Source organism: Nyctibius grandis, chromosome 9, assembly GCF_013368605.1.
Source record: "Nyctibius grandis isolate bNycGra1 chromosome 9, bNycGra1.pri, whole genome shotgun sequence".
Classification (NCBI taxonomy): Eukaryota; Metazoa; Chordata; class Aves; order Nyctibiiformes; family Nyctibiidae; genus Nyctibius; species Nyctibius grandis.
In genome coordinates this window covers 20,588,723-20,603,438 of record NC_090666.1, presented here as the reverse complement: position 1 = coordinate 20,603,438, position 14,716 = coordinate 20,588,723, and the positions used below count along the sequence as shown (strand labels likewise).

At 50.3% G+C, this 14,716-nt stretch overlaps 1 protein-coding gene across 1 annotated transcript in view; it reads left to right on the top strand.

Annotated features, from left to right (window-relative positions):
• The first annotated feature begins 783 nt into the window (after positions 1–783).
• LOC137667137 (unconventional myosin-X-like) overlaps positions 784–14,716 on the top strand; it is a 94,728-nt gene continuing 80,795 nt past the window's right edge. The window contains exon 1 of the mRNA XM_068407673.1: positions 784–819. Coding sequence (XP_068263774.1) covers positions 799–819 — 21 coding nt within the window. The 5' untranslated portion in view covers positions 784–798. The remainder of the gene's footprint in view (positions 820–14,716) is intronic.

Here is a 14,716-nt window from a genome sequence, read left to right as displayed (position 1 = left end):
AGGCTGGACAAGATACTGCCACCTCCCTCAGAACCCTGTGTCTTTTATGTTGTTCAAAAAGCACATTATTCACCAAAAAAATCCCAATCCCAAAAGCTTCCCCCTTTTTTTGTTTTCCTTCTTTCTTTCAGAATAAAGATAAGATTTCTTACTACTGCAAGAAACACCCGCCACAGTGTAGGTACTCGTGCGCTGTGATCTGGCCACACTTTTTTGACAAACTTCACACAGCCTGTTGCTCCATGCCAGCTGTTCCAGATCTGAGAGAGATAATTTTGAAGTGCTGTCAGGACTCCCGTCATGGGTCTCTCTCACGATATAATGCTATGCTGCCCTCCTGAAGGGACCCCGAACCCAAAATGTTTGCTATTCCGGAAGACGTCCCTTGTCCTTCCAAACCTCACGCGTGGCTGCTGTGGCTGCACACAGTGGTGGTCCCAATTCCCCGCTGCGTGTCCGTGGGTGGCACCGGCTGCTCGGGCTCGGCCGGCACCTCCCGTACTCCAAACCCTTCTCAGCATCCCTCTCTCGAGCTGCTGGCTCCCCCGCAGCCACCGTGGCCAGCTCCCCTGCTCCTCAGTGCCCGAGCACACGCCGCGCCGGCCGACTCCGCCGCAGCGGCCGCGCTCCCCGCGCCCCGGGGCGGAGCGGGGCGGGGCGGGGCGGAGCGGGGCGGCCCGGCCGTTCCCCGCTGCCCGCGGCCGGCGAGGCGGAGCCAGGGCCGGCGAGCCGTGCCTGCCCGGCCGCGGCGGTGTGGCGCTGAGAGCCGGCCGGCAGCGGTCCGTGCGGGCGGCACCCATGGACGCCTCTCTCTGCCAGGTGGGAGCGGCGGGCACGGGGGGCGCGGCGGCGGCGGGGGCTGCCTGCCCGCCTGCTCGCCCCTGCCCGGGGGCTGGAGGAGGTGGAGGGAGCCGGGCAGAGGCCGGCCGGCCGGGGTGGGACGAGGCTCGGGGCGCCGTGCCCGGGCTCGGGGCTGCCGCGGGCGGATGCTCCGCTCCCCGCGGGGCTCGCCGCGCCCCCGCTGCCCCCTCGCCGGGGCGGTCCCGGTTGCACTTTCTCTTGAGCGCGGAGATGCGGCGGGTTCTGTCCCCAAGCGCTCCCCAGGCCCAGCGCGGCACCAGGCAGCCCTTGCGGGGAGCTGAGCGGGTTACAGGAGCCGGAGCCCGAGCGATGTGCGGTTCCAGCTATCCAGGCTGAGGGCTGCTTGCGGGAGGAGAGGATTTGTCGCATGATAGTCATGGCTGCCCAGAGACGGCTCGCTTGCTGCCTTAATCCCCTGGAGCGACTCAAGGGTCCGGAGCCTGCTCCCGCCAGTGTGTGCGTGTCACAGCCCGGCTCGCCGCCGGCGGCACCGGGCAGAGCCCGGTGAGGAGCCGGGAAGCCGGCAACGAGAGGGAGCGCCCGCCTCGGTCCTCTGCCCCTCCGTGCCTCTGTCCAGTCACCTTCACGCTGGCGGCTTGAACCCGTTAGCCGTGGGCTCTGGTCCCGTGTGCGCCTGCAGTGCCCTTGGGCAACAACAGCCGTGGGGGCATTGCACTGCCCCAGGGGGAAAGTGATGTGCAGCCTTAACGGACATAGCCCAGTGCCGTGCACACCCCAGATCCCCCGAAATTCTCTCTGCCTCTTTCCTTGCCTGAGCACACCCAGGTTTCCAGCCCAGCCTGATGCTGCCTTTGGTTGTGAGGGGCAGGTGGGTGCGAGGCTGGGGCAGCCCTTGCTGGCCCTGTGGGCGACAGCGGGTACCCATGGCACTGGCAGTGGGCACGGCAGGCTCTGTGGGGCGATGGGGCCATCCTGAGGCCTGTGGCTAAGCTCTGAAATCTCCTGTTTGGGGCCAGGGGCATCAGACGTCCTCCCACTCCAACCTCCAGTTGGTTTCCAGGCCATTAAACCCAGTGACTGGCCCTTGCCATGTCCTGGGTGCGGTGGGGGAACTGGCAGCCCCCCAGAGCAGCCTGTTGTGGGTGGCCTGGAGCAGCTGATGGGCTCGGGCCTGCCCCCTCCCCAGCGAACCTCTTTCTTTATCAGAACAGACGTTTTCCCAGACCTGGCCCCAGCGAGGAAGGAGTGGCTGCCCCTGGGGCTGCCCCGCGGCATGCACAGCACATCGCCCAGGATCCTTTCAGCCATTAACTGATTACCCTGCTGCTCCTGGAAGCCTGGGCTGCCTGTATCTAATCAGATGGAGGCCAGGGTTTCCCAAAGGGCCATTTCACCAGAGTCTTTATGCCCACCCCTCTGTCACGAGGAACCTGCTGGGCTCTTGCAACAGGAGTAGCCGCTGAGGGGCCTGAAGCCCCTGAGGGAAATGGGAGGCTGGAGAGGGGATGCCCAGAGGTGCGTGTCTCAGCAAGTAGCACCCAGCAGAGAACTGCCTGCTTTGTCCGGCTCTGCTTGTCCAGGCGTGATTATGCTGTCATCTGGAGAAACAGGGATTTCCAGGGGAGCGCTGACGGGCATCGCTGAAGCCAGGGACTCTCTAGGAGTCTTACATCTCTTGTAAACCACAGGCTTAAACCCCGGTGAAGCAAAGTGGCTAAGGCTGGAGATCTGGCATGAGCATGTGTGGGAAAGCATCAAGCTTTGCTTTGCAGGAAAGGCAGTGGGGGCGGGAGAGAGGGAACGTGGCTTCCTCGGAGCGGGAATGTTTGGCATTTGCTGCACCCTGGCCACTCTTCCTCTTTCTTCATGGGGGGTTCTTGGTGGGAGAGCAATGCCTGAGCAGGAGGGAGTTGCTCCACCTCTTTCTGCTGCAGCAGAAGCCAAGTTTGTCCCAGGGGATGCATGTCATCCCTTACAATGAATAGCTTAAACCCTAGCGTGTTGTTCATCTTGCCTTAGCAGGCTCCCATGCTGTGCTTGCAGCATTTAGATACCACACTCAGCAATGTGGTCAGTGTCTGGGGTTAGGTGGGGATGCTGTGGCTCTTCCCAGCTTCCCTGGTTCCTCCCTCCGCATGCTGGAGACCAAAGGAGTTCCTATTCTTTGAAGTTTATCTATGATAAGTGATGTAGTGATGGGTTCAACCTACTTATCATCCTGTCTCTACCAAGGGGGGAGTAGTTTTGGCTGGTTGTGTTAGCTTGACACTGCTGAAGGGCTTCCCATGTGTCGTGCCTTCCTCTGAGTGCTGACCCCAGGGACAGCAAGAAGGCGGGGTGCGTGCTGCTGCCACTCTTCCCCTGCAGCGTCCCAAGCGGGCCAGGTTAGAAAGCCTTCATCCTCAGCAAGTGGTCCAGCACAAAGATGTGTGCCTCTGCCACCTGAGGTCTGGTGTGCAGCATGGCTCAGGGATGTGACGGATGATGCCTTTGCTCCAGCCGGGTATGAGCAGAGGAGCTAAGATGGTGTGTGCGCTCTGCTGTCTCCCTTCTTGGCTGCGGCAGCGAGTCCTGTGCCCAGACAGGGAGGAGGGGCCCTGGAAGCCAGGGCTGTGGCACGGTGACGGATAATAGTTTCCCTGCGTGTCTGGAGTGTGGGCAGGATGTGGGGTGACACAGGATGTGACTCGCTCTCCAATTCCCCCAGAGGAGCAGGAATGTCGTGGCCAGGGTTAAAGGAGATACTTCTCCCATCCCACCCCTCTCTGCTCTCCAGTTGGAGTGACAAGCCAGCATGGCCCCATGGTCAGTCTGCACTGAGCAGCAGCATCCATTGGAGTCACAGATGCCATTCTCCTTCTGCTCATGTGCCACTGGCCTAGAAATGCTGGCATTTTAAGCGTTAAACATTTTTTCTCATTGCTCATTTGGTGAACTGCAAAGCTTTTCTTCTGTGTTGTAAAATAAATCCCCCCAAATCCTTAAGCTTTCCGACATGGGAAGAGAAAGGCAGGGGGGATCCTGTGCTCATGGCCTGCACGGCTGTAGTGGTCCGAGCTGTCCTCCCTACGGCTGGCCTGGTCGTCACTTACTGTCCCACATCTTTCCCTGGTTACAGCCTGTCTCTACTTTGTGGCCTGGGACATCTGCCCTGGAGGTGGGGAGAGGAGCCACCTCCCCCAGAGACACATGCAGACCAGCAGGGAGTCTCAGGGTGAAGTCCATGGAGGAGTGCAAGGGCTACCTGATTTGCCACCATGCAAGCATCTGAGCTGCTTTCTTGGCCTCAAACTGAGGTGGGGAGCAAGCAGCTCTGCCAGATCTCTTTTGCTCTGGCAGCTTTGCCCTGGCTGCTGCGCTGGTGTGCTGAGTGCTTGATGCAACTGGGAAGTGCCTGACTACTCCACAAAGCCATCAGCAAGTCTGCAGAACACGGCCCTTTGCTGGCCACATGATGCTCAACTGTACACGCGGTCCTCCAGGCATCTGATGGCTCCTTACTCCTGGTGTAAACTCATGTGGGTAAACATTTGCAGACAGAGCACATGGGTAAGGAGAAGAACTGAATGTATCTTTGCAGTGTGGAGCCTGCCTTGTGCATGGGTGCAGCAGGTACAGGACTGGTCTGATCTTTGGTTGCACATGCGATTCTCACCAGCTTTTAGCTCTCAGTTGAAGCTGCCTGGCTGCATCATTCAGAGATCAGTGTCCCCAGGGAGCCCAGCTTGTGCTGGATGGGGAGAGCTCATACATGGCATGCTGGATTAGGTTTCTCAACAGCTTGGTTTGCCCTCCCCATGGTCCCTGCAGTTGGGAGAAGGTGGAGTTCCTGTGAGAGAGGAGCGTGGCCGGATGTCATGGAGAATCCTTCCAGAGACTCTTGTCTGAGACGAGGGAAATGGTTCAGCTGACTTGGATGACGCTGACCCTGAGTGATGTGCTGTCTTTCCAGATAACTGCAAGCTGAGTGCCCATGTGTTAACAACCGTTGGTTTAGGAAAATGCCATTTTGGAAAGAAACATAGATAGAGCATTGTCTTCTTCAGCAGTGAGGCTGCTCCGTGAAGGAGTATTCCCCACCAAGCCTCTCTCCTCCCCTGAGAAACACATGCTTTGCCGATTTTCCCTGATGATTTCCTCTTAATTTACCGAGAACATTGTGACCTCTTAGAAAAGAGGATCCAGAGAGATTGGGAAGAGACAGAAAAATGCTGACTATTACATCCATGCTGCGTTTGTAATGCATGAGCATTACATTAAACAGAGCAACCCCTCTCCGTTTAATTAGTTTGTGTAGTTCAGCTAAAGAGAAGTACCACTGTCCTTGACGATATCCATGGGGCTGGTGTAGCGTGGATGTTCCTACACGCAGAATCCTTCATCCCAGCTGCATCTCCCCAAAACCGTTCAGAGTGATAAAGAGGCAGATGTAGGGCAGAAGGGCCTGGCTGTGCTGTTCTGGAGCAGCAGTTGCGGGGAAGAAAGCTCTTGTGCCAAGGGTGACATGAAGAAGTGTCTGGCTGAAGAGAGGGAGTTCTGTTAGCTCCCTCCTTAGGGCATTCATCTGGAGCCAGGCTGCGTGAGCTGCGACCTTGTCAGATCCTATCAGCGGAGTGAGGGTGGGCTGGCGCAGGCGCTGGATGGGAGCCCCCACGTGAAGGGAAGCTGGGTCTCTCTGTGCCAGCCTGCAGCTGCCCCGTTGCTGCCTCCAAAACCACCTCGTACCGCTCCGGTTTCACTTCTTGCCTCACTTTTTTTTTTTTAAAAAACATAATAATCACAAATGTTTTGCAATTTCTTATTTCCCATTTTGCTTTAAGGAGAATGTGTGAGCTATTTAAATGTGATCATTAAGACTGAAACTTCTGCAAGTCTGGGTTTACTGGTTATCCTCCAGTTACCCTAAGCTCTGTGGTTCTGTCTCATTTCCATCTGAGGTTGCACACAGTTCAGCAGTGCTGTAGAGCCGAGTCCCAGGAAAAACACCTATGGAGGGGCTGTCTGCCACGCACCACTTGGCACAGCATCCGGGGACTCTTGGGTCCTGGCATTATTAATGCAATAATCATCATAGCAACTGAGCCAGTGGCGGGGCCTCTCACAGATGCAGTGATTGGTGTATTTGATGAGAAGGGGGAAAATTCGTGTTAGGACCAGGGCTGTGTATTAGTCCTGTTTATTCCTGCTACCTGCATCTCGAGCCAATGATTAAGATTTGGCTGAATCACACTTTCTGGAAAGGCTTCTTATTTCTGTAGGATCCCCTGCTTTTTGCAGTTTCTTCAAGTGGTTACACAACCTTGTTTTAAAATAAATCCTGCTTCATTTCTAAAGTGTCTGGCAGCTCCATCCATTTTTGGGTCCTACTTTTCTTCCACTTCATGAGAGTTGTTTCGTCCCAGATAACTTCTCTGTCTGCAAGTAATTATTCTCCAGCACCGGGTTGCTGACAAAGGTGAGGCAGCAGGTAGCAGAGCAGTGGTCTCAGTACTGCTGGCAGCCGTGTCCTCTCAGCAGGGTGTAGTTAGTTGAGTATGCAGGGACCAGGTGAGGTTTGCAGCCCACGCTGGGCCACATGCTGCTTTGATCCCCATGCTATCAGTGTCTGGGCTAGATAGCACAGCCCTAGCTCTGGCAAATCTACATAATGACATTAACATTTTCACAAGTACTTTTGCATTACAAGGGATCTTTCTGAATAGCAAAAATGACCGAGTTTTTTAGATTTTCGCTGAAAGGCTTCTTTCTCACACCTCGTGGCATAAGTAAGCAGTAAACTTCCTTACTCCTGTTTATACATCCCAGACATGCATCAGCTCTTGTTGCAACCAAATGTCCTGAGAGTTTCTGTTCAGCAGTTTGCAATCCTCTTCGGGTCTGTGACTTCCCAGAAGACATTCCTCTGTTTGAAGTGCTCCTTGCATTCCTTCTTCCTTGAAGCTGACCTTTCTGTTTGGCTGTATTTTAATCCCATTTTGTTCAAACAAGCAGACTGTGGAATCCACACTGCTCAAATGGTCTCATCCTTGTGGGTACTTACTGATCTACCAGATGTTGGCATCTGCTGGTACTGTCAGTACTACTTTTGATTTTAGGTCCTTGATGAGAATACAAAATAGTACTGACCCTGTCTCTGAAGAGTTTTGTTAGAAACTCCCCCAACGGGTCATGATTTTCCCCATTCATAACAACTGTTTTGAGATCCCTTTGCTGCTGTTTGCTCCTCAAGGGCTGACTTTTGTCAGAATACTGTGTTCTATATGATCAATTCCATGAGAATCTGTTACTGTCCTATTTATCTGTTATGCTTGGATGCAAAGAATGAAGAAGTCTTTTTGACTGGACTTCTTTCCACATGTTGACTGGCACTGGACAGTCATTAAAGCTAGAGTATCTTTTAAGTTGTAAAAGCTAAAGGCAAAAACTCTGTATTTTCCCTGGGGTTGTCAGACTAAGCAACCCGTGGTTGCTTGGGATAATCCTGCTATCACCCTTGTTTAGGCTCTGACCCTTCCAGTCTCTTGGAATTTCCTCAGCATTTCCAGGCTTATAAAAAATGAATATAGAATAGAATCATAGAATGGTTTGAGTTGGAAGGGACCTTAAAGATCATCTAGTTCCAACCCCCCTGCCACAGGCAGGGGTGAGAATCAGCTGGTGAGAGAAACTTTATTGGACAGATCTCTGGGAACTCTTGGACCTGATGATTTTTAGAATGTTTTACGTCCTTTCCATTTACTAATATATGGGAAAGCACTTCAGCATCTCGGTGTGATGCAAGAGGGGTACTTTCCAGGGATGTTTATTAAAAACTTCTGCGTGTCTCCATTGTTATTCATAATGCTGCCATCCCTATCTAGTAGTTGGATGCTGCTACTGGCACACGTCTTTGTCCCCAATGATTTTAGAAGAAAAAATAGTGAAACATGGACTCTGCTGTCTTTACTGTTCCCCAACTTCTTACTTGTGTGGGCTGTTTCACCCTTTTCCCCCACTTTCACTCTTATTTCAGAGTGGCTGACAGCACATTCCAGCTCAGAGGCACTCTGCTTGCTTTCTGTGCGGTGTTTGAGGGAAGGACACTGAGGATGATCAAACACCAGGAAAATGTCTCACATGAGGAGTTTAAAAACCTTGAGAATACTTTATTGGTGAAATGACAAATAGGGGTAGACATGGCAAAAGAGCAGAAAATAATGGATGAGACAGAGAACGTGTACTGGATTCCTCCGTTTCTCCACCTCTGACTGTGAGAAGAAGGGACTTTCTGTTTCACAGTGATGAGACTGATTGATTGATTAAAAAGTGTACGTTTCTATATAATGTGTGAGTAGATGGTAGAACTCCACATGGTGGGGAATTATTGAAGTCAAGGATTTGGTAAGATGCAAAAAGCTATTGGATATAATCCCAAATTATGCGTAATAAACATTGCAGAAGAAATGCTGTTTCAGGGCTCTCTGAGATTTTTATGAAACACACTGCATTGTGGCTGCTCGAAAGCAGGATGCTGGAGCTGGCGTCTCTGTGATAGACTGCTGTGTCCTTGTGGCTTCCTGAGGCCCTGAGCTCTCCTCTGTGGACCTTGAATGCCACTCAGCTGTTCAAGGCTTCAGCCTTGAAGCCATTGGCCAAATTTGAGAGAGGGAGGAAGCTGCAAGGAAGCAGCCTCACTATGTACTTGGTGGCAAGAGGGAGAGGGGACCCAAAGCAATGTCCAAGTTGAAGGCAGGGCAAGGATAGCTCTTCACTTGCTCAGTATGGAGCCACTAGCTGGTCAGTGAATGCTTTGCTAGGACCAGGCTAGGCTTTTGCACATGCCGTGTTGCCTCCTTCCTTTCAGGGCTACAGAGAAGATGGGGGAAAGTCAGTGTTGCTGTGACATGTCAAGGATGTTCAGAGACAGGGAATATACATCTGTAGTTATCCATGTGAGTAATGTGCCCTAGAGAATGACTTGTTTTAATTCTAGTTTTAGGTAAGGAAGAGCTAGTAGAGAAGGCATGGAAGTGGTGCTGGCTTTTATGAACGGAACTTTAGTATGCATTTTTGAGGCTGGTGAGAAGTTCTCAGGTGGTTGCAAGCTCTGCAGGACTGTTGCTTCACCCGAGGAGGGCAGTGAGTCCACTGTCCATGGTGGTATTGCAGGGCCGGGGGCAGCTCATCTCAAAGTGGGCCTGGAGAGCACTTGCAGTGAAGTCTGTAAGGATGCACACCTGCCACCTCCTCCTCCTCCTCCTCTCTGTGCACCTTATACTGATGGTAAAGGGCAGCCTTGAAGCATGTGGAGACAGATGGGGGTTCACTCCCTCCGCTCTCATGGTGAGGAGCTGGTGTGATTGCTGTAGTGGGTAGTTGCTCCTTTGAGAAGATCAAGAATTACCTTCAAGGACCAGGCGTTTCCTGGGGGATATCTGAAGTTGGGAGATGTGCAGGAGAGTGGGGAGAAGAGCAGCTGTGCAGCAGCCAAACTGGGGGAGGAGAGAGAAACAGAACAGATGGAAGGGGGAGGCAAAAGAGGGGTGGGAAGCAGTGCACATACATCAGTGACCAGAAATGACAAACTGCTCTTAGATTAGATGATATAAAATGTACAGACCTTTTCCTGATACTGCTATTCTGCAGAGCTGCTGGCAGACTGAGGGCTTTTCTGCCTAATTAGTAAGGAATGGGGCTGCTAATTGGCAGAACTAGTCTGAGTCATGGGCTCAGCCTGGGCTGCAGCTCCGGAGCAGCAGGACCCATGGCTGCAGCTTTGTGCTCAGCTCCGTGAGCTGTGCTGGCTTGCAGCGGCTGCCTAGGCTCAGCGGGCCACTGTGCGGAAACCACGGGTCCTTCCTGTGTAAAATCCAGTCCCTTTTTGCTCTGCAGCATGTCATCCTTGTGCCTTGCCAGAAGTAGACTTTTGTTTTTGTTATCACTGCTGCTGTTGCAGGTGTTGACCCTCTTCCCAGCTGCTCCATGTTGGCCGCTGCCATCTCAGCTGTTCTTGCTTCTATCTCTCTCCTTACCTGTTGCCTCATGGGCCGCCTCCTCCCTTCCAGCAGCTGGTCCAGGTTTTGCTGATCAGATATAACCCAGGGACTGAGGGTATGACTTCATTTCAGACTGACATCAGAAAAACAGCAAGGTTGCATTCCTTCCCATAAGGGTCTAGGGTGTCAGGGACTCCCCCCTCCCCACCAATCTTGTATCCATTAGCTAAGTCTCTTTATATCTGTCCTATCACTTATTCATGATCATCTAGATCAATCTGTTGAAAAGTCCATTTATTGAAACCTGATCCTGGCTTTGTCTGGATTGCGAGGGCCTTTCTAGCCCAATCTCTGCTGCGTGTTTTCCAACCACAAAGCCCATTGAGGCTGGGAGGAGAGCTGGCTTAGTGCAGTGCTGCTTCCAAGCTTAGGAGCATATGGATCCATCGCCAGGAAAAGCACAAGGCTTAGATGCCTAATACCCCTTGAACAGCCTCAGTGTGCCAGGAAGATAAAGGTATGTATATACACAATACTTATAGCTGAAAAACTTATAGCACCAACAGCAGTTTTTGACTTGGACTCACAGTGCAGAGGGGTCTATTTTTGAGACATCCCTGCCCCTTGTAGAATAGCTGCAACAGTGATTGGGGATACTTACACAAACCAAGGCACTGCAAGAGCCTTTTGTAGTATTGTGTTTGCAGGTGGGTCTGGAGACTGACAGTGCCATGTTCATTCACAAAGAAAACATCACGAAAACCCTCCTGTAGTGGAAACCAAGTGTGCAATTGTGTGCATCTTTAAGGTGTCTTCCAATTAAAAGCACTTTTCCTCTTGGAATAACTTCTGGAAAACTGATGCTCCCATCATGGTTGTAGCCCCTGTGGAGCATGTCAATCCTGAGAGTTGTGCAGGTTTGTGCACAAGGAGGAATTGGGCATGTGAGAGCTGTCAGAGCGAGGCAGCACTACTACCTGTCTCCTAAAATCCTATACAGGTGGGGCAGCTCATTCTCGCTTGCATATGAGAAAAAGCAGTTTGCAGAAGAGAGAGGAGGTCCTGGGGGAACATGAAGATTCAGGGGTAGTCCAGACTACACAAGTAAGAGGAGAGCAGGATATGATGACTTGTTTCAAAGTGTGGTACAGTTGCAGAGCAGTGGCTTGCTCATGTCAACCCCTGAACGTGTCTCCTGCTGGGCTGGGAGGCTGTGGAGAGGCAAAGGCACCTGCAGGTACAGAGTGCTGTGTCTTGTCCTCTGGTGCTCTCTTTGTCTTCAGTAGCTGGATAGCTGATGAGGAGGGTGCACCTGCTGGTAGCTACACACTCTGCTTTACTGCCTGGGTGCTCTGCTTCTGCAGTCAGGATTGTGTGTGGCTTGTCTGCCTCTACGCCCTTTCCCTGGGGTACAGAGTACAACATCTCCCTTATCTTTACCGTGCCAACGCAATATGCTGCATCTTCTGAGATGCAGATACAGGTGTGTGAGTGCAAGAGAGAACTCCTGGTATCGGTTACTCTAAAAAACACACAGAAGGCCAAAGAAATCTGTGGCTTCAATTGATTTCTCACTATCATGGATAGCAGGAAATGTTATTTATTTCTGAGTCTAGGACCCCAAAGTGCCAGGTGTTACGTGAACAGACAAAAATGGCATCCTAGAATTTACTGTCCACAGTGGAAGACAGCATGGTGTGAGCGAGGCAGTCCTGATGAAACGGTACTCTTGGTATGCAAGCAACTTTATTTTCTAAATTATAACTCCGTGTTACGGGATCAGTTTTCAGGATTGTGCCTTGCTACGTGCTTTGTGGCGAGGCCAGTTCATGGACAGATCGTCACTGAGGCCATAGGAATGAGGATGCTGGTCTCTGAGAGTTTGCTTAACATGCGAGTGACCTGCCCTTGATACAGGAACTCTGGTGCATTACTACTTTATTCTTTCTTTCAGTACATGCTCTGGTTGCTCCACTTAAAAACAAAACAACCGCCCTAATAAACTCCTCGTTTAAAGAAGAATTGGGAGGGGATGAGCTATTCTCATTATCTAAGGGGCTCAAATTACTGATGATACATAAGCCAGCTTTATTTGATGGAAAGCGGTTACACAAAATCATCCCTCTGCTGTTCCTTGGATGTCTTTTAAGGCATCCTCTTCAAATCAGTGACTGCTTGTTGCTTCATTTTGTTAAACTGTTTTGTCTCTGGATGTGGGTGAGACCTTCTATATACCAGTTTGAAAATTGAAGGGTTTTTACTGTTGTTTTTGGAGAGCCAGGGTTTTCCCATCGTCTGGGGTGCCTGCGGGAGCTGGGACCCACCAGAGCTAGCAGGTCACTGCTCTGCCGTGCTGGGCCGTGCTCTGCTTTGCTGCCCTTGCTTCTCACACGGAAGTTCAGCCGTGCTGCCTGGCACTTCTTGGAAGTTTTCTGCTCAATTTAATCCTTTCAACTGATCAATGAAATGTGTGGTATTAAGGGAGAGGGGAATTATGTGAGGGCAGTCTCTGTGGTGTCACCATCTGTTTCTGTATTTAGTCAAGGCTCCTTGGGGAATTTCATGTTTAGAAAAAAGGGCTGATGGAAGGAGATGCACTAAAACAAACTCAGCCTTTCAGGAAATGGGGGCTATGCTGGGCAGAAGTTACAATAATTATTTGCTCTGTGATTCCTGTTCTGGCTGTCTTAGCATGATGTTCCTTTTGGAAACAACATAAATGGGTGCAATTATTCTACTGGGCAGAGGCAATTGCTGTTGTAAAAACAACTACAACATCAAAGTAAACTGAGGTAAGTACTTCTGGGGAGCTGAAATGCCACCGTGCCTGGGAGTTTCATCGTGTTGCCTTCTACTTCTTAGCAGCACACAGAAGGATCTGCCATAAGTCTGTAGGAAATGGTTCAATATTGTACAAAAGAACTAGGTGTCCTTTTGGCAGTATGTTACTACTTTTGCACATGAACTTCTGCTGAGAAAGGGGTCTAGGTCAGTCTGGACTTTCTGGTAATTCCTGGGTGTTGAAGATACCAGAGAGATCTCATTGTCCATCTCCCCTCTTTTTCCCTCTAAATGGTACCTAATAAATAAGTGTTCATGCTCATGGAGTGTCTCTTGTGTGTCAGATTATCAACTGCCTCTATTTCCAAACCAATTTCTGAGCTCAGGGAGTGGAAAGTGTGTGTAACCTGAACCCCCCTCGTCTGCAGGGACAGGCCATGTAGGGTTCTGTGAGCGTGGCATGCTCCTAATGCTGGGGTGTGGGGGTGTGTATGCATGCCGTGGCATCAGGGTGCAGTGTGTGTGGGAGGGTGCAGGCCTGGCTCCTGATTAAACTGCACTTGCCTGCAGGGTCTCATCTATGTGCTCCTGGGTTACTGGTGTCTGAAGGCAGTGAAATGCACTGTTGGGAATGAGTGTTAACAGTAAGTGTATTAGAAAAGGTTTTCTTTCATCTCACTGTTGGGAACTCCAGACACAACTTTGCTGTTTTGTGACTCTTTGCTCTTGGTACCATGATGGTAGCAGGAGTCTTTCTTTGGTGAAAACAGCATAAAGCTCTTTTGCTAATGCATGTTGCTTTTCATATGTTTGTGTGGAATTATCAGAATGTGATTTGTGAAATGGATGATTTCTCAACAGCAATGTCTTGCCCAAATGCCTCAGCACACTTTGTCTCGAGCATCAAGAGTTTCAGAAAATGTAAGAGGATGGCATGAAGAGCTCTAATATAGTTCCTCAAAATCTGTATTCAATGCATTTCTTACCAGCTCACTGGGATCTTGAAGCTTGAATCTGCAACATAAGAAAACCTTTCTACTGCTATTGCTCACTGGCCATGAGGGTGATCTTTGCACACCATCCTTGGGTTTAGGTACTGACCAGATGCACTGGTGCTTTTCCTTCACTTGGTAAGGGGAAATAAATCTGCCTGCTGTGGAAACTCTAGAGCAGAACACAGCAGCAAAAGCAGAATTATGTAGGCTTTTTTAAAATGTCATTAAAACCAGGTCCTTTACTGGGAGGACTGGAGGTTGCCCAATAGACATATCTTCTACAGTAAGGAAAATCCAGAGTACTAAAGCGTTTAAAGTGACTAAAGTAGTTTAAAAAAACCCACCTAAACTAAAATAAATCATTAAAAATAGAATTAGTCTTCCACATTCTGGATAATGTAATATAGAAATACTATTACATCTCTTCAAACATAATAAGCCTATAAGCAAAGAGCTAATGGTGCTGACAGGTTTAAGAGGATAGGAAGGGCTTTTATAATCAATAACTTAGGGGCAGAAAACAAATCAGGAAGAAAGTAGGTCTATGAATCGATGAAAAGCAGGATGGCCTTAACGTTACTCAACAGTTTAGCACTTTGGCTTTTTCTCAATGCTTATCTAAGCAGAGTTTATGTAACTTCTATGGAAAGACATGGAACAGAGTAGTTTGCAATAACTGAAATGCAGTGTGACATTATGCCTAATTCTGCATAACTGAGGTCACGCTCTCCCTGATTTGCCTTCATGCTCCTGCTCTTTCCCTTGTACCAGGTCCCACAGTCAGGCAGGGCAGAAGAGGCTGATCCACCAAACTGATTTCCCCTGCACTTTTTTGGTAGGTGAGCTGTGAGATCTGCTTGCCCTGAAGATCCCTGCATACGTGTTACCAGAAGTCTGCCATTGTGCTCAGTGTTGTCTTGAGAGATACTGAGCAATTTAAGATCTTGTAGTGTGTGTGAAACCGTATATACATCAGGGCCATCATATACACATCAGTGTATGTATACATCAGAGAAACACTCAAGTCATGTCATTTACCCAAGGAAACTCTTGCAAAAGAGGCAAACAAAGCTCTGTGAAGTCTACTTAGCTGCTGATGATTCTGGAAGCATTTTGACTTACAATGACGTGTGGGTGTATGAA